This window comes from Phoca vitulina, unplaced genomic scaffold, assembly GCF_004348235.1.
Source record: "Phoca vitulina isolate PV1807 unplaced genomic scaffold, GSC_HSeal_1.0 scaffold24, whole genome shotgun sequence".
NCBI lineage: Eukaryota > Metazoa > Chordata > Mammalia > Carnivora > Phocidae > Phoca > Phoca vitulina.
Window position 1 is genome coordinate 7,591,499 of NW_022589727.1, and position 20,505 is coordinate 7,612,003.

The following is a 20,505-nucleotide window of genomic DNA, read 5'->3' on the forward strand; positions in this document are numbered from 1 at the left end:
TGACCCGAGCTGAAATCAAGAGTCGGACGCTTAACCCGCTGAGCCACCCAGGTGCCCCTCACATTCAAACACCACCAAGAGATAGTGTCCTAGAGGCAAGAGGCTCTGTCGCTGCGCGTGGTCACATGGACAGCAAGGCTTCGCTGTCTCTCGGGCACTCCCGCCACAGAGAGCATCCGAGAACCCACGGCATCACTTGTAGCTCTGCACGCTTCCTCGTGGCTCAGACACAGGAAACAGAAAGCCCACTCCCCTCCTCGGTGGGTGGGAAGCTGCTTTCACCACTTGGTTGTCGGGCACCTTGCAGGAAGGGTGGACGGCCCTGAGCTCTGCTCCTGGGCACTGGGCCGTCAGGTCCCCAAAGGGGTGTTTGCTAGTTCCTCACCCTCACATCCCCTGCACCCGGCCCGGTGACCGGTGCTCACTGTTTGACTTAAGCTGGGGGGAAAGCAACAGTTCGATAGATTCTGAAAGTGTGATGGTATTAATGAAGGTTAGCCGCAGCTCCATTCTCAGAGAGCCCCCAGCCAGGAGAGAAAAAACAGAGAGATTAGTCCACAGCCCCATTATCCAGAAGCTATAGAGACTGAGCGGTGGCCTGAGAAGGCCCGGGTCCCTCCATCCCCCCCTTGCGCACACCCACAGAGGGGAGCACCCATTGCTAAGCGTACCTGCCTGCCCTCCCACAGGCCACACATGGGAGCACTGGGCTCAGCGAAACCTGCAGTGGTGGGGATGGGCTCGGGCCAATACTACACAGATTATGGAGTCACAGCATTTCCCACTGGACACCTGGAGACGCACACCCACTGGCACCAGAAAGAACGACGATGCAGAACCACACAGTTGGAAGCAATTCTGTGCTCTCACGATGCACATCTACAGGTGAGAAAGACTGGCGGCTCTCCTCACGAACAACGCAAAAAACTGATGAGGGGATCTAGAGAAGAGCTGGAAGCAAGGACCGCTGGGGTCCGGTCCAGCTTTCTCATTTTGCAGATGAAGACACTGAGGCCGAGAGAGCCCGGCACAGATCACCTAGCACACGATGTCCCTTGCTGTTTTGTTTTATTTCTTACCACTCTCTCTGCAACTTTGCCACTAGAATATATGCTCCAAGGTCAGGATGTTTGCCTGTTTTGTTCACTGTTGTTTCTACAGTGCTTAAAACAGAGCCTGGCACATCACCGGCACTCAGTAAAAACGTGACTACCACAGCTAATGACCCACAGTCATGAGCAACGTGCTCTGAGGACATCATACTGCTTCTCGACACACTGCCAGTTATTGGTCCAGAAGGATTCACAGGAGCCTCACCTAAAAACACCCTACAAGGAGCCGTGCTGCAGAGTGACGGCATGTCGGGGCGGGGCGGGGGGGTGGGTATGCAGTTTGCCTTATCAGGTCAGTCCCCAATCCACTGATTATTCTGAGCCTTATATAAACTGATTGGAAACACTAATGACATCCAAGGCCCTTCAATCAACGATGACTGATCAGCATGACCAAAATGCACTGTGGGATATGCAGACAGCTCCATAAACCCAAAGAGCTGACCCTCTCCCCATCAGATGGGTTTTCAGCCCCAGTGACCCATGCAGGACAATGAGAAACGCCACGTCTGCTGGTAAAGAGCTGAAGTGTGGCCGAGCCCTCTTGAGGAGTGCCCGCTCTCTCCCATGCAGAGCCTGGTCCTGGGAGGGCAGCGGGCAAAACCTCTCGTTGTCCCCTCACAGATTCCTTCTGCTTTGGCCAGCACTCGTCACCAGACAAACACTGCCCAGAATAATGGAATTTAACCTGTTTAGACTTTGCAGAACTGCATACACTAATTTAGTGGTGCTCACATGTTCTGCTTCAGGGACCAGGCGGGCCAAGAAACTTTTGTAAAACGAAAGCAATGGTTCTCCAAGAGGGCCGGGGGCGGGGGGGGGGAGAAAAGAGGCTTACGGACACCAGAGCCCTGAGACACAAAGAACTCTTGGCCGGTGAGGCCCCTCCCTTCCCGCTCCTCAGCCTGGGATTAGCCCTTGTCTTTCTCGTGGCCGCCTCACCCACAGCCCGGGGAGAGCAGCACTGGGGGACAGCTCACCGAGGACGAAACGGGGGACACACACCGAATCAGGAAGCTAAAACCATGTTTCCCAAGGTCGGGGTGAGGACAGAAGCGGTGGGCCGTTTGCTGGGCTGAGCGCTGCTGGTGTTCGCTGGGACATCGCAGATCAGAGGGGCCTCTGGGCAGGCCGGGCACAGAGCAGGAGTTAATGAGGCCCACATGTCAGCACAGACAGGTTCTGGCCTTGCACTGAAGTCCTCCCTCCCTGCTGACATCAGGCCGGGCCTTAACCCAAGTGCTGTTCACAAACACAAATGTTAGAAGTGAAATTCAAAATCTCAGGATGCACCAGAGGCTTAACCCCACGTCCCCTCAGAGGAGCCCCCCACTTTCATCTGAAAGAGGAGACTGGTGGAAGCTTCTGTACACTAGATGAATGAGAGAACCAAGAGGCTCAGAGTTACGTGGACGTATCAGAGGGAGAAGACTTCAGTCACAGGAGGCAGAATCTGGAAATACAGAGCTCTTGAGTGGCCAAGGACATGGGCAGAGACCAGGAAACCGAGAGAGAGAGAGAGAGAGAGAAAGGAAGAGACTGACTTCTCAGGGAGGCAACCAAGGGACACTGTCCTAAACATCTTGACAGAAACTAAAGGGGCTAATGAAACTGAATATAGGCCAATCACAATTTCCTACATAAGCAGAACCCCCAGCTTACCCATGGGTGGCATTCAAAAGTTCACCATGACTTAGTGTCTGGAACTCGGAACGCATTTTTCATAGAAATAAAGCGATACCTATGGTGAGGATATCAGGCCAGCCTGTCACCATTGTGGCCTATAAAAATGCTTGGCAACAAGGCCCATGCTTTATTCTTCTTTGATTTCCAAGTGCACTGCAGAGAACCTGACAAAGGGCAAAAACTCACGTGGATGTAGGGTGAGTGAAAGGCTTCTGTGAACATCGGGCCTGATTTCACCTTTCACTTCCTTGTATATTGCTAGAGAAACATTGACGTCCTCAGTTTTTACAGATACTTGGAGAATCACACTGAACTCCCCCTATTTAGGGCCTTTACCTGATTTATGTACTATGATATCCTAAGGAAACTAAGTATTCCTAATAACCCCACAGAATAGAAAGAGAGCTTAAAGGTGGGCCCTGCTTGTGCATTCCAGGCAGGTCTCCAGGCTGGGAGCTTCATTTAGTCAAGGACAAATGGAATGAGCAAGAAACCCTGACGAATGGGGGTCTTCCACTGAGGGCCACCTTGAGGCCTCGGCAACTTTCTGGATACTGAGCTCTCCCTTAGTAAAGAGAAGGTAAAACTCATTAAAACCAGATCTTGGGGTGCCTGGGTGGCTCAGTCTGTTAAGCGTCCAACTCCTGGTTTCGGCTTGGGTCATGATCTCAGGGTTGTGAGATCGAGCCCGGCATTGGGCTCCACACTCAGTGGGGAGTGTGCTTGAGGATTCTCTCCCTCTGCCATCTGGCCACCTACCCACCACTGCTCACTTCATCTCTGTGATGATCAATGTGCATTTTTCATACTCTGAGATCCTCCAGTGCTGCCTGCTTCTCCATTGATTTATGGTATTTTGCCAACTGATAGAATTTCTGATGATCTGTGCCCCGTGGGGTTTGAAAAATGGTCCCCACACAGTGCTGTCACAGCTGCTGTCCCTTTGTAAGGTCGTGGAATGAGGGTACAGAGTGAGTGCCAGGTGACGTCACAGCTCAGGGTGATGAGGCTGCTGGGGACCCCAGGGCTTCACCTCAGGTTCATTCCCAGCAAGGCCTCTGAAGGCTTAAGAATAAAGAATTGTCAGATACCTACAAACAATGATTTTTAAATGAATGGTCCTTTCTCTGGGCAGTGTTTGGAAAGGTTCTTCTACTCTGAAGTTCAAAGAGTCGAATAACAAATTCTTCTGACAAAGGGTAATTTGCCTAATAAGTACAAGCCCCCTGACAGGCCTGCCCAGGAGAGTGCCAGGTCATTCTCTGCCAAAAAAGCAATCCCACTTCTAGGTATTTATCCTAGAAAACTGAAAACGTATGTTCACACAAAATCTCTACACGAACACTTACAGCAGAAAAGGTGGTAGGACATACTGGCTAAGACATTAGCCTCCAGATCAAATGTTTATAGCGGCCTTATTTGTAATCACCAAACACCGGAAATAACACAAATGCCCTTCAAGGAGTGAATGAATGACCAAACTGATACATCCTTACAATGGAATACCACTCAGCATTAGAAAGGCATGAACCGTTGATGCACATGACTTAGCTGGGTCTCAAGGGCATTATGAAGAGTGAAAGAAGCCAGTTTCTGATGGCTACATACTAAATGATTCCTTATATGGCCTTTGGAAAACACAAAACTATAGGGAGAGAGAACAGACCTGTGGTTACCAGGGATTAGGGGTGAGGAGCTCTCCCATATCCTGTAGTAGTTACGAGAACCTCTGCATGTGTCAAAACTCCTAGCTTTGCACACCAAAAATCCAAGTGAATCTTACTGTGTATAAATGTCTTTTTAAGAAGTTCACAAATCTTTGACACTTCTCACCAGGTGACAATGGTGTCTTGAACGGTGGTCAGCCTTGCTGACTTGTTCAAACACGTAGAGGACCAGTGAGAGGGACAGAAGAGGGGAGACAGCACCCTCCTGGTCTCCATCTGGAGCCCTGAGCTGCCATGGAAGAAGTCTAGCTCCCCGGAAGCCGCCATACTAGAAACCCATGGAGAGACCAGAGAGATAACAAGACCAGAGAGATAATGAGAGAAGCCCAGGGAGCGCCCGGCTCTCTGCATCTGCCCAGCCCGGGACAGCCTTACAACCGAAGAAGCCATGATCTGGCTGCACCCTCATGACAGACCCTGAGCCAGAACCACCTGGCAAGATTCTCCCAAATTCCTGGTCCAAGGACACCATGAGAGATAATGTGAATCCTTTAAGCAACTATGCTTCAGAGGGACTTGCTCGCAGCCATGGATGATCAATAAAGGCACAGTTTTTGAGCAACTGCCAGGTGACAGACACTTCCTCACACATTATCTTGCTTGTTTTTCCTTCATTTCATCATCTACTGGGCACTTTCTATATGCCAGGGACTATCTGTGGAATGGGGCAAGAAGTGCCGAGAGCCAAGAGAATCACCAGAATGGGAGGGCTGAGAGATGGTGGTCAGAGCCAGGGAAAGCTTGTTGGTTTGGGCAGCGGATCCGATATGGTCTGTTCCTCACAGAGGCAGCGAGGGTCTGTGGGAAGATAATAAGATCCAATCTCGACACCGTGCCCGTTCAGCATCTGTGGGACAGCCAAGGGGAGCTGTCCAGGGGCAGTTGGGTCGTTGGCCTCAGGACCAAAGAGAGTACTGGGCTAGACAAAAGAACGAGGGGGTTAGCAGAAAGCCCTGGGGGCCACCCAGAAAACGAGGTCATCTGCGAGGAGAAGGCATGGTCTTGAGACAAAGCCCTAAGGAAGGCCAACACTCAGGGTAGGACACTGAGGACTGAGAAGGAAGGAAAGGCACGGGAGTCTGTCACTATCGAACTCAGAACAGCAGAATTCCTCCGAGGGGATGACCAGAACCCGCAAGCGCTGCTAAGAGGTTAAATAAGATAAAGACAAAACTGTCCCCTGCATTACAGACAGCACACCTCAGCAAGGGCAGTTTCACTGCGGTGATGGGGCGGCAGCGAGAATGGAACAGGAGGGAGAGTGAGGTAAGACGGCAGAGCTCAGACAAGGTCTAAGATGCTTGGCGGGGAAGGCAGACTCTGGATCTGGGGGCCAGGGAGGAGGGTTTTCTGGATGACAGAAGCTTCAGCCCATCCACATGCTAAAGGAACGATCCCAGAGGGAAGCCTAGGCTGAAGGTACAAGGTGGGGCCGGGCCCACATCGGGGACTATTCTCACTTGCCCGGAGCCAACCAGACCTGACCCCCAACCCAGGTCCCATCCACATCTCACCTTTCCATTCACCTTCTCAACCCTTCCCACTCTTGCCAGGAGGCTGTCTGGAATGTGAGCCCACGTAGATTTTTCCCACTTCCGACATCTCCATAGCCCTGGCCGCCTATGTCACACGTAGACGTGAGTCACATGCTGCCTTGTCAATTGTTACTTCACTCTTTGTTATGTCTATGACTGATTTCCCCAACCAATCCTAACCATAAAGGAGATGACTTTCATGGCCGGGGATCTGCAGCCTTGACAGAAAGAAAGCTTCCCACTTAACCAAGCTCTGCACCTCAGCTCTCAGAGACATAATCGCCAACTGGTTACATATAATGTCTATGAACTCAGCTGAAATCCCCTCCTGATCGTGTTCACTCCACAAATTTCCCTGGGCGTCCACCTATGTTTCCCATGCTCACCTCTGACAGACTGAGGCTGAGAGTCCTCACTGGACAGAGCGTTGGGGGCCTGGAGGACAGAAGACGTGGGCCAAAGTTCTAGCCCTGCCACCCTCCAAGGGGCTGTTCCTGAGCATCGGTCATGAAGCCAACCTGATTTTAGTTTTCCCATCTTGGAGATGGAGCCCAAATATCCCATCTCAGCCCCTTTCGGGGTTGTGTGAGGATCAGCCAGGCAAACCTATGTCCCAGTGCCTTATAAACTGCACAGACATGCCGTGGTTCTATTGCCGGCGAATTCAGTGATGAGTCACTGTCCACAAAAATGCATCCAGTTCTGGGAATGAAAAACCACTCATATCCTTGACTATTGTTCTGGACAGGGAGGCCAAAGCTCTTCTTTCCCGCCCCCAAATACACGGTGCTATTGACCTTGAATGGAAGACCCCCAGAAGGACTGGATAACCTCTCCCACATCCAAGCACTGGCCACTCAGACACTAGGCACTCAGATAGCGCTAGGTCCTGCAGAAGCCAGGGGGTTGGTGGTTTCTGGAAGCTGTGATCAGGAGCCAGCCTGAGCGCTCCTGCAGCCTGAAACTATGATCTGATATGGCCAAGGGGTAATATATCCTTGTGAGTTGAGTGTCATCACCTGAAATAAAACATATCCAAAACCTCCGAGGTTGGCAAAGGGCTGAAAATTCCTGTGTGGAAAGAAGGGCAGCTGGGCTCTGCCGACACCACTCGTCTCCCAGACCCACCTTCCTCTGGGGACTTCCCACTAATCACAACGGCAGTGGCCTCCCCAGCTTCAGCGACCCTGCCCCTCACACAAGCTCACAACTTGCCCTCCGCACGGCTCAGCATGGGCAGGAACAGTAAACAAGGCTGTGAGGAAGGCCAGGAACCAGGCAAACTGGGACATCTGGCCCATGAGGCGGCACTGCTTCTCCATCTTGCACTACAGGCCTCAAATCTGGCCCCATGGAGGAGACCTCATTACCCAAATGCAGCAGAGCCCAGCCTTGTGCACACCCTTCAAGCCCAATAGGAGGTGCCACCGACAGGACAGTGGGCCTTCTTTTGCCGGCCCCAGGCTTCCTATCTGAGATCCTAGCACAGACCCAGAGCATAAAAGACCAGAAAACAAGGTTTTGATACATGGAAGAATTGGTTCTACTTCACTCAGCTGCCATTTGTGGGGGACGTTGTAATATGCAAATCATGCTCACAGACCAAGGATCTGAGGAAGGATCTTGAAAGTTAAGTCTACTCTATTGTTGCAATCCTCATGATATAAATATATACTGTATTTTCCCACTTAACATTCTTTCAAATATTCAAAAATTATTTATTAGGGCTTACTATGTGTCCGGCACCATGCTAGGAACTCTGAACCGGAAGGTAAGTTAAACACCCTTCCTGCTCCGGAAGGGTTACCCTGGTGGGAAGATGGGAACACAATGTCATGGGTGAGGGGGCACATGGAGCACAGCCCATGTGGGTCTGGGGGTGGGCTGGGAAAGCCCACAGAGGTGACGCTTGGATGCGGTCTCAGCCCAGGCTGGAGGGCTGAAGAGGCAGTCCAGGTAGAGGCAAGAACATGGACAAACATCCAGGGCAGCCTATGAGGAGAACTGCAAGCATTTTAGCACAGGGTTTGGGAAGGGCAGGGAAGGAAGGACAGTCGGGGACCATCTGGGAGCGGCAGACCAGAGGCCAGGTCACAGAGAACCCTGAGTGACCCTGTGAAGAGCTGGGACTTCACCAGGTTAATAGTGGGGAGCCACCAGAGTGAAGAAGGAGGAGGCAGGGAAATGGGGGTCAGGGTGGGGGGACGGATCAGAGAGCTGTTTTCCAGAGCCAGGAGTCCAAATGAGAGCCAAGAAGACTCAGGAATGGAGAGGAGGGGACTGGGTGAGAGCAGAGGAATCAAGTTTGACTCACAGTTCTCATGGCGTTTGTAACGAATGAGATGCAGAAGAGGAATGTGAGCAGGTCCGGGAGAAGGAAGTTACTCGTTCCATTCTTGACATTTCTTAGCTACATTTCCATATGTACAATTTGATGATTCATGTGGGTTGTTATGGACTGAATATGTCTCCCTAAAATGCATATTTTGAAGTCCTAACTCCCAATGTGATAGTATTAGGAGGTAGAGCCTTTGGGAGGTAATTGGGTTTAGATGAGGGTGGGGCCCCATGATGGGATTAGTACCCTTATAAGAAGAGGAAGTTAAAGGTACAAAACCACAAAAGAAGGAAGGAAGGAAAGAAGGAAGGAAGGAGGGAAGGAAGGAAGGAGAGAGAAGGAGACACCAGAACTTTCTCTCTCTGCCACGTGAGAACACAGCAAGAAGGTGGCCATCTATCTGCAAGCCAGAAAGGAGGACCTTACCAAGAACCAAATCTGCTGGCACCTTGATCTTGGACTTCCAGCCTCCAGAACCGTTGAGAAAATAAATGTCTGCTGTTTAAGCCCCCCGGTCTATGGTATTTTGTTATAACAGCCTGCCCTAGGATATGAGTTATTTTAATAGCTACCCAATATTCTATCCATAATAAAACATAATATATTTAATATCTCCCTTGTCATGGGACATTGAGGTTTTTTTAGCTCTTCATTATTTTTTTTTAATTTTTTTTTATTGTTATGTTAATCCCCATACATTACATCATTAGTTTTAGATATAGTGTTCCATGATTCATTGTTTGTGCATAACACCCAGTGCTCCATGCAGAACGTGCCCTCCTCAATACCCATCACCAGGCCAACCCATCCTCCCACCCCCCTCCCCTCTAGAACCCTCAGTTTGTTTTTCAGAGTCCACCGTCTCTCATGGTTCCTCTCCCCCTCCGACTTCCCCCCCTTCATTCTTCCCCTCCCGCTACATTCTTCTTCTTCGTTTTTTCTTTCTTAACATATATTGCATTATTTGTTTCAGAGGTACAGATCTGAGATTCAACAGTCTTGCACAATTCACAGCGCTTACCAGAACACATACCCTCCCCAGTGTCCATCACCCAGTCACCCCATCCCTCCCACCCCACCCCCCACTCCAGCAACCCTCAGTTTGTTTCCTGTTAGCTCTTCATTATTAAAATAATCCTTGAATATCTTTATACCTATAGCATTTTTATATTTTTTATTTATCTCTTCAAATAATTCTTGTAAGTGGGGTCACTGGGGGTCAAAAATAATCATTTTTATGACTTGTATGTGTTGCCAAGTCTCTAGAAAGAGGTAGGGTCATTGACTAGGCCACTGCAGCACATGAAGTGCCTGGGTTTTCTCAGAGCATTAGCAGCTAATGAGATGTAGCTTTGTCTTACTAACGCAATACTGTTACTTATATGCAGACAATGTAACAGTTCTAAGTTTAGCTTTGACTTTTAAAGTATAGTCATGATTTTGTCCCTCAAAATAGGGAGAGGCAATGGGATACATACACATAATTTACCAAGGGTTTTAACAGTCTTCCCTGAGTCCCACCGGGTGGCATCCCAGAATTCAAATGCTCCTCTCAGTCGGGACCCTAGCTGCCGTGTCAGGACAAGGTCACCTTGGAGCTGGGCTTCACAACTTAGCCTAGTTCTTCCCCAGCCCTCCGATGATTCAGAGACCACCTTTCCAAGCATCTTCTTAAAATGGGGGAAACTGCTGCCATCCAAGATAAATTCTTTCCCCTTCTTCTCAGCAATTGAACCCCTAGGAATTCATCTTAAGGAAACAATCAGACATAAGCACAAGGATTTTCTTTCTGCAAGCATATATATTGCAGCCTTATCTGTATTTTTATATTGGCAACTACCTAAACATCCAATGGTTCATTCATTCCTGCATTTGTTTAATGAGTATTTATTAAGCACCCAGCACAGGACAAATAAACCTGGAAGAGACAGAGCCCTTTCCCTCACAGAGCAGGGAAGCAATGCTTCCATGGACCACAGTACGTGCACAGAATGGATCACCATGCCATCATTAAAGATGATATGCTCCGAGGGCATTTAATGGCTTGGGAAAGTATTCATAATATTATATTTTAAAATGCATAGATACTAAAATCCTGGTAAGACACAAAGTGGTAAGAGTCATTTGGTTTCCTTTGGGTGGTGAGAAGAGTGGTTTTTATTTCTTCAGTGTGCTTTCCTGCAGTTTCCAGATTTATCCACGTGCTCATTCTCTGATGGGAACAGATGCTCTGGTAGTTTCACATGGGTAGACTCCTTGCCTCTTGGCCTTTCTCTCCTTGAATCCAGCTTTGCTGATGGTAACCTCACCCTGGCAACGTCACTCTGGATTCCACACCCAGTTTAAGTTCACAGCCAGGTAGAAACGCAAGTCTGAAGACGGTTTAGGGTACCAAGCATACACAGACCAATACAGAGAATATTGACTTAGGTAAGAAAAACAGACCATATTACTCTGAGTTGACATGAGAAGAGAGGAGCTTTTCACTTCTGCCACGACAGGGAAAAGTGACAGGTTTGATACATCCAGCAACCCGTTCTGGGCACTATCTGCAGGTCACAGCTCACTCCACTTACCAAACCCTGCGGTCATGGCCCTTCTGGCTTATCCATCCTATTTCCACCCTCTTAGGCACAGTCAACCAATAAATTGTCCAGACCCATCTCCATCCCCATCTGGGAAGATATGAAAACCCACTTCTGCAAGTGAAAGTCAGGAACAAGTAAAGAATAAATTCTAACAGAGCTCAAAAATGGGAAAGGCTCCCCGTGAAGGGTGGGGCAACAACTCATGCTCATACTAGAACACACGGCCAGAGGTTTTTACAGAAGGAACTTCTGCATGGAAAGAGTTTGAATGAGACCACTCTTCCTTCCCTCCAGCTCTGAATGTTGTGGCAATGTGCCCATTCAACAACCATTTACTAGACATGTACTTTGTGCCAAGCACTGTTCTAGGCTCTAGGGCTACATCAGTAAACCAAACCGACCATAAAACCAGCCAACCAACCCACCCAGCCTTCATGGAGCAATGGGCCAGCCACTCAAGGGCTTTGGAGTTGACCCTGAAGACGGGGCTGAGGGAGGTTTGGAGCAAAAAAGTGATGTTTTCTCACTCTCTCTTTCCTCTTTTTTTTTAAAGATTTATTTATTTGAAAGAGAGAGAGCATGAGAAGGGGGAGGGACAAGCAGGCTCCCCACCAAGCAGGGAGCCCAAGGCGGAGCTCCTTCCCAGGACCCTGAGATCATGACCTGAGCCGAAGACAGACGCTTAACCGACTGAGCCACCCAGGCGCCCCCTCTCTTTCCTCTTTAATGGGTCACACAGGCCCGTTTCATAAGTATCCCTTCACATTAAAATCCATCAAAGGGACCCTCTTTCACCATTTTTTCCTATTAATGGCTATGTTGCAAGGCAAGGAGAGAACGTCCACCCCAGCAGACATCAAGACTTACTGTAAACCACAGTCAGTAAGACAGTGGGCTGTTAGCACAAGAACACACTGCTAGACAATGGAGCAGACAGCCCAGCAACCCTCCTCTGAGGCTGTGGACACATGTGGGTCAGGGCAGCACCACTGAAGACTGGGCTCCAAGCCCCCCACATTCTCTATGACTGGGATATCACCAACCTCTGTCTTCAGTCGGCCACTTTCCCAGGGAGTCCAGCCCCCGTTCACCTCGAGCTGCACGCAGCCTGCCTGGTGTAATCAGAGAACCAGACAGAAGTCCCCTCATAACTGTTCACAGGGGTTGAAAGGTAGGTTTTCAGGGTGTAGCACACTTAACAATATTAAATTTCATTTAATTAAATTACAACAGGAGAGGGGAAGGAAGCGTTGTTTAAGCCAGTTGTCTCAACCCCAACACCATCACACACATGTGTTCACGAGTTGTGAGGGACTTACCTTTGACTCTGGATTAATAATTATCATGAGGGGAGTACTGGGGAAGATGAGCTGAAATCATAGAGAAAACTAAACCAGCACTAAAGTGGTATAAAATGTAAGTGGTATAAACTCCTTTAGTCAAAACTCTGGCCAGTAGGAACAGGCAAAGTGAATGACTGCAGTATTGTGTGTGACTCCCACTTAGCCAGAAGGACCCTCCTCCTCGTTCTTTCCTCCAAGGACCCACTGCTCCATCTTGCACCTGCTCTAAACATGTCCGAGTCTGGCCACTCAGGAGCATCTGCCCTTCAACTCATCTGCTATGAGCCCCAAGCCGCTCTTGGGATCCAATCACAAGATCAGCCAGAAGATGCGTCCGTTATTATCTTCTATTCTGAGAACTTCAAAATAATCTTTGGCGTGTCCTGCGCACTCTGGTGAAGACCCTGGCATTTCATTCGCTACCATAATACCAGTGCACGAAGAACCAGAGTAGCCTATCAATAACAATAAAGTCTTCTTCTGGGTTTTCTTCCTTCCAAAAATGTTAAAAATACTTGATGAGGTGATCAACAAATCCATTTTTCTGTGTCCCTTTTGCCAAATCTAGGAGCGTTGTACTATACTGAATTGTAGATTACTTAACATTTTCCCTTTTTCGAATGTGTTAACAATTTTGAGACATTTTTTTCCTGATATTAAGTTCTAAACATTCCCTCTTAGAGCACAAAATTTTAATTTCTGGTTACAAATCTAAGTGGTGAAGAGGAAGTATGTTCCCAAGTTGTAAATAGATACCATGTAATGCCATTTGTTACTATGTGGCTCTCAAAATAGATCAACTTCTGGGTATATAATTTTGCTCAGGCATGGTAATCTATTTTTTTAATGATCTATCTTCCCCCTCTGCAATAGCTAATCCATAATGGTTTAATCTGTCCATAGAAATCAAAAGCTGCCTGTAAGAATGCCAACATATACAATCCACTCACATTTCCATGTACATGACAGCATCACTGCCACGCACTGCCTTCTGGGATGCTCTCAAGGTGGAGGTAGAGGGAATTGAGTAAGACCCTGGGTGTGGCCATGAGAGCAAATCACAGGCTCCAAGAGCCACTGGGAAACTGAGTGCCTTTATACTGGTATCATTAATTATAGCCTTAGCAACATCTCGGCTTAGTGATAAAAATTTCGGGGCATTTACTGAAGCTACACATATAATATCTCTACCTTAACCCTTCCTTTACCAAACCGAGAGTCTGGGTCTTGCTTCATCATAAGAACTGACCGAGCCTAGAAAGATATCCTGAACATAAAAAGACTGATGTCCTACACTTGTTTTTCAAAGATCCTAAGGAGAACGCAACCATCAGGATGGGAAGAAAAAGATCAGTGGAAGCACAACAACAAATTTGCTGATGACTGGCCATCTCAGCCATAGCAAACACACTCAGGACCCCAGTGACACTTAATGAAAGGACTCGGATCCCAGAGGGAACACTGGAACTCCTAGCCTAATGTTTTAACTCTTTTATTTAAAAAGTTCAAAAAAAAAAAAAATTTTTCAACATATGCAAAAGTATAGTAAATAGTATAATTACCCCCCCATACACCCATAATCCAGCTTTAACTCATGGTCTATCTTGTTCCCCTGTAAACTCACCCACCTACTTTCCCCTCATCCAGGATTATTTTGAAGCAAATTCCAGACATCCTATAATTTCATCTGTAAATATTTCAGTATGTATCTCTGAAAAATACAAACTTGCCTTTAAATATAACCATAATATTGTTATCACACTTTAATAATTTTTAATATCAAATAAATTTATGTTATTTTTATTAATTTAAATTTAATAAATTTTACTATCAAATAGTCATTATTCAAGTTTTCCCAATGACTTCAAATATTTATTTACCATGTATTGGTTCAAATTAGTATCCAATTAGAGCCAATACATTGCAATTGGTTGTTGATATATCTCTTAAATTTCTTTTAATCTAAGGTTCCCTTCTATCTTTTTTTTTTCTTTGCACTTTAACTTTTGGAGAAACTATAATTGCCCACAATCTGGATTTTGCTGATTGCACCCCTGTGGTGAGGTTTAACATTCATTGTAACTTAATTTTCCCCATTCTTTCTTACTTAGTTCAAAGCAAGATCCAGAAACACTTCCCAATAAAATTGCCAAAAAGGCAAAAACAAAAACAAAAAGCAGTCTGCTTGTCTCTGTAAAGGGACAGTTGCTGACAAACCCAAGATTCTGAAAATGTCCCTGCTTAGAAAGCCAGGTTACACTGGGGACATTCCTGAGCCGGCCACAGGCACCAGGAGCATCACCCGGAAATGAGGGGTGGAGGGTGCCAGGAGCAGTGACTGGCAGAGGGCAGAAAAGTTCTCGAAGTGTTCAAAGTTTCCTCTGCACAGAGAAATAAACCCTGGAGGAGAAAGAAGGCTGGGGGAGGGGTGCTCAGCGTCGGCCTCAGCATGTTAATCAGTTTTAAATCTGCCACCATTAAGAACTAACATTTCAGAGTCCGGAGGGGGAGGGCGGAGGCAGTCCTGTTGTTTTCCAGAGGGACCCAGGTTGGACTCCGAGGACAAAAGGCACAGACTCACAGAGCTTCCAGGCTGGAAGGACTCACAGAGCACAGCCGTTTAAGTCACAGCCCTGTGACAGGCAGCCGCGTGTGAAGGCAGTGCAGTCGGCCACCCTCCCCCACCTGCGCTTCCCCCTGCACAGAGAGCATGTGCTCTGCTGGCTTTCTAATAATGGGACACAGTTGGCTACAGGCTTTGGAGTAAAAAAAAAAAGACTTGACCTTAAATCTCAGCTCCTTCACTTAAAAGCAGTGTGGCCTTAGATAACCTGCTTAGCCTCCCCATGCCTCAGTTTCCCCATCTGTTACCTGGGGATACTATGGTCCACCTGCTAGAGCTGTTATGAGGATGAATGAAGTTATGCGTGGAGGCCTACCATGTAGTGCCCAGCGCGCTCCCATTATATGTCTCCTTTCCCCCCTAAAGATTTCTGCCAGTCCCTTCCAACCCAGACCCTTGCAGGGAGCCATGACAGCACCTGCGGGATGTCTGGCTGGGTTACCGATGCCGTCTGTGGCCATGCATGAAGCAAAGCCAACTGACCCATAAAGAGTTCAATCCCATGATCCTGATCTCAATAGCCCGGCTCCAACCAACTGAGCTAATTACGGTAGAGTCAGATTCAACCCGGCTTGCACAGAGATGCTCTTAGCAGTTCATACAACATTCTTAAACAGTTTTGTCCTAAGATGCTCTGTGACACAACACACTTGCCAACTTTACCAGTGATCTCATCTTTTAAAAATCTTAATGTAGCAAACAGATGTGTCCCTTAAGAGGATTAAGGTAGAAATTCATTACAGCAATAATACCAGTGGATTTGTGTTCTATAACTAACACCGATCAATCAACTTAGGGCACACTCCATCTTAGCACTAGTCAGCTGCAAGAAAAACATGGGAGAACTGAACAGCCAGGTCTTTTCCCTCAAGGAATTTATCTGCAACAGGGGAGACAGTTAGAGCCCCACCTACTGAGAGCCTGACCTAAATGACCTCTAATCCATGCTGCTTCGACTGTATTTGTGCATAGGAATCACCAAAGCATGTTGGGAAAGAGCTCCGGCAAATGGATGGGCTGCCTGGAAGGGAGACATCCAAGACATAAAAGTGGAGTCATTAAGAGCTCAGACCTGGTGTCAAATGCCACCTCTGGAACTCCCCACTCATGCGACCAGGGGAATTCCGTCTGCTCTGGGTCTCTTCTGCTATGACATACAACGGTACCAGTAACTGATTCATGGACTTGGTGAGATCATGCACGTCTAGGATGCTCCTCGTCTCAGGCAAGTGCTTAGAACACAGTCACTATTATCACTCCACGCTGTCTAGTCCACAAAAGGCACCGAAATATCTCCTGAACTGAATTACTGTCTTCATTGCCATTTTAACAGGTAGGCTAGTTATCACTTTTTTGTAAAAATATTCTCCAATTCCACTTTTGGCTATCAAAAGGAAACAAAAATCCTTAGCCTTTTGTATCAATCAATCCAAACACATGTAAATTTTGAAAGGCCTATGATTTACTAATTCTACTGTATAGATTTTTCTAAATTAGAAGTCCTAGAATTATAATTCTTTAAAACACTAAACCAGAAACAAACACCTATTTATGCAACATTTGAGAACAAAAGGCCTTACATACACAGGCCAGATAGAACACATAACCACCAAAATGAACAGCTCCCCAGTGAGAATACAGCATCTGTTTTGATCTTTTTGTTATCAAACTCATCATTAATTTAATTATCTTCCCTGGAACTACTAGCAGCTTGAGAAAAAAACAAAGATAAAACATAATAAGCATAATATATCGTTTTTGTCCAAGACGATACTAGTTAAATGAACAACTAACTTCTAAAAGAGTCAGCAGACATGATCTAAATTAATATGTCATTAAGTTAAGAAAAGATGCACACGGGGCGCCTGGGTGGCTCAGTCGGTTAAGTGTCTGCCTTCGGCTCAGGTCATGGTCCTAGGGTCCTGGGATCAAGTCCCACATGGGACTCCCTGCTCAGCAGGGAGCCTGCTTCTCCCTCTCCCTCCCTCTGCTACTCCCCACCTCTCATGCTCTCTCTCTCACTCACTCTCCCAAAAAAATAAATAAAATCTTTAAAAGAAAGAAAAGAAAAGAAAGATGCACGGACTCCAGTTTGGGCTGGGAAGGGCCTGAGAGATTATCCAATTCACAGGTTCCCGACACAGGAAAATCCTAGGAGGGGGGCTGTACAAATGAGAACCCTCCGCAGGGCCTTGTAGATGCCAGTTACACAGGTGTGTTCACGTGGTGACCATGACCCCAGCTGCTCCCTTATGTCCGGCACACCTTTCTGTCTGTGTGATCTACTTCAAGCAACAAACGTTTACTCGCCCGGGGAGTTGCATGTGCCAGACGGCTGGGTATACCGAGGGGGTTTGCATGTTCCATGGTCACGCTTCGTCCTGTCCATCACACAGATCGCCCTCCCCCAAGAAACTCCCCATCTTGCCAAGGCCAGGCTCAACCTGGGAGAAGCGTTCCCTGTGGTATGGGGAGCCTTACTCAAGGCAGGGGCCTGGAGTGACAGCCTGCCCCCTCCCTCACCATCCCCTAATTCACAGCGGGGTTGGTAACTATCTGTTCCCACCTCTCAGGTGAACTCTACCAGACCAGGAATTCTGCCTCAAGGCTCTTACTCATGCTTGTAACATTCACCTGCCCCAGGCCAAAAAGTATCTGGCATACAAGGGCGATTTGGTAAGCTCCCCAAGTTAATGGGACGGAACCCCCCAGGAGGTGCTGCTTCTGCCCACAGCCACACAGCTGGTCCAGGGAGCAGAGGGGCCCTGGGGGCTCAAGACACACAGGCCTGGCTTGAATCTCAGCTCTCTACTCATAGCAGAGAAACTAGGTGATTTCAATGCCCTTGGCCTCAGTTTCCTCACCTGCAAAATAGGAATCCTAAAAGTATCCACTTCATGGAGGTATGCGGTACTCAATGAGACCGTGCACTCACATCCCCGGTGGTGTGATATAGGGTGTATACCGAGATGCCAAGTGATCAAAACTCGTTCGCTCTTTCCATCACAGGGGGATCATCCAATTTTAAGATTCCCTGCTGGAAACTAATAAGCATTTTAAAACATGAATGTGCACCTAGGCACATAAACGCTCTAAGTTCTGTTTTACAGAACCCTGGCTAATAGAATCAGCCAATCACTCAGCTCTAGATGTGAAAAACAATGCCAAACATCTGAATATACTGCAGGGGTCTTTGGGCAAAAGACGCTGAGACTAAGGCTGGCTGGCTGCCAAGACAGGGAGTCAAGGGGTTCTATGGGATACCTTCTGATTCTGCTTATTCTCCGAAGGACCAGAGGACACCTCAGAAAGTTCTGTGAGCCAGTGCAATTTCAGTGCTGTGGCTTCTGGAGGCGGGAGGGGTTGGTGGTGCAGGAAGCCAATGCTGGAGCATCAGGATTTCCTCCTGCCAGAACAGCCCAGGGACACTGGATCAAGACTATGGGGCTATTCCAGGGAAACATAAAAATGTATTTCAGCTTCCAGCTTGAAAGGTCAACCTATGTATATAGGGTTTGAAATCCAAGAAAACCACTTCAAGGTCATAGGGCCACAATTATGAGCCTTCTGTGGTTTCAACAAAAGATCACTGTAATCAGAGATCATAATGAATGGAATATCATGATGCCAAAAAAGCCCTTCGAAAACTTTTAACTCAATCTACTGATTAAGAATACCCAAATAATTTACAAAAGTGATTCTGATAAAGTGAATTCACAATACATCATTCTGTCCCTCCATCTCCCAATCCAACCTGCTTTTATGACCAGAGAGATTCCCCCAAACAGTGACTCATCCATTCTGCACCAACATGGAGAGAATGAGATAGAACTGCCCCATTCCTCATTCCTGAAAACAGGTTACTAATTAAGTAGGGAGGGAAAGCATGGATACACTACAAATAGAGGGAGAAAAACAGCACTGCCAAAGTTCACCAGTTTCCACATACAACCTCCCTCTCTTCCAAGGCAGGTGAACATCATACAGAAATCTAAAGAATTTTGAAAAATCAATTTTGTTCTTTTTGGTATCAAGGGTTATCTCTTCCAAATATTTATCAATGTTGCTCTTCAAGGAATAAATCATCTCCAAGCTTTGATATGAACCCTAAGCAAAAAATGTGCTGGGAAGTAATTCTTCAAGGTGCAATCTGTTTAAGTAGGAGGAAGGGCTCTCTTGGATAACTAAATGGTTAGTTTTCAATGCCCAGCTCTTTGCAACACACACTTTGCAAGATGCCTGTCCTCCTGCAAAGGGTTAAAAAAGAAGAAGAAGAAAAGAAGAAAAAAAGCCTCTATCGGGTGGACTGAGAAGCCATTCTTCCCAGGGGACACTCATTTAGGGCTGCGAGGCTCAGGCTTTGTGCGCGCACCGCCCCTCCGCGCCCCCGCCCCTCCTCCCACAGCGACTGCTCCTCCAAGGTTCCCAAGGCCACCTGCTTCTCCCGAGAAAAAAGGACTACTCGGAGCGCTATCTCAGTGCGCAGTCGGCGTCCCCGGCGATGCCCCGCGGGGAAGGAGGAGGAGGTATCCCCGGGGAAGCGTGCTTTGTCGCGAGGGTCGCGCGGCCGCCCGCAGCGGCCCCTGAGGCCTGAAAGGTTTAGACCTGAGTCCCCGGGGCCCGGGTTCTTTCCGCGCCCCGCTCAGCGTCGGCCCAGGTACCAGGGCCGACCCCCGGCATCCGAGCTCCACCCCGCCCACCCAGCCGAGCTAACGGCACGGCGCCGGGGAACCTTCTCCATCCCGCCTCCGGCCGGCGCGGCACCTGCTCGGCCCCGCCCGCTCTGGGCCGGAGCGCGGGGCTGTCCTCGTCTCACGCGGGGGAGATCCCGCTCCAGCCGGCGGATGCCCAGGGCCCCTCTGCCTAACGGGGAGGGGGGAGGTCTGCCCTTGGGCGCCTGTCCCGGGGGCCCGCGCCTACCCCAGCCTGCCCACGGCGCCCCCACCCCCCGCGCGCCCCGCAGCAGGGGCTGCGTCCAGGGAACCCAGCCCGGATCGGTCGACCGTACCTTGTGCGGCGCCCGCAGCAGCCGGTGGACCCCAGCCAGCTGGGTGCCGAGAGCGAGGTCCTCGCGAAACGTGAACAGCGGCGGCCGGCTGGGCTCGGGGAAGTTGGTGCTGTTGAAAGGGTCCGTGTCGTCCAAGAACTGCACCCGGCAAGCCAGCGTGGCCATGATGCATCCCTGCCCCTGGGAGCGCGGGCGCCGGGATCCGCGGGGCCGCGGGCCGGGACGCCGGGGTCACACCGCGAGCAGGGGAGGCCGCGGCCGCCGCTCGCTGGCTCGCGGGCTCGCAGGCTCCGGCGCGCCCGGCTGCAGCCCGGGCTCCGGCCGCGGGGGGCGGGGCGGGGCGGGGGCGGGGCCGACGGGCCCCTCTGTCCCCTCCCTCTCCGGCTCCTCCCCTCCTCCGGCCCCTAGCGCCCGGCCCCGCTGCCCCGACCCGCGGGACCTGCGGCGGGGAAAGGGAAAGGGAGAACGGCTCGCGCGGCATCCGCACTCCTGCGCCAAGCCCGCTGCCAGCGGCGGCGGGGCGGGCATCCCCGGCGGGCTGACTC

At 49.0% G+C, this 20,505-nt stretch overlaps 1 protein-coding gene across 6 annotated transcripts in view; it reads right to left on the reverse strand.

The window, feature by feature from the left end:
* Positions 1-20,238, reverse strand: part of FHOD3 (formin homology 2 domain containing 3) — a 456,179-nt gene extending 435,941 nt beyond the window's left edge. For all 6 annotated transcript variants that reach the window (XM_032421245.1, XM_032421239.1, XM_032421240.1 and 3 more), the window contains exon 1: positions 19,961-20,238. In XM_032421245.1, the coding sequence (XP_032277136.1) occupies positions 19,961-20,125 (165 nt within the window). In that variant the 5' untranslated portion in view covers positions 20,126-20,238. The remainder of the gene's footprint in view (positions 1-19,960) is intronic.
* Between the last annotated feature and the right edge of the window lie 267 nt (positions 20,239-20,505).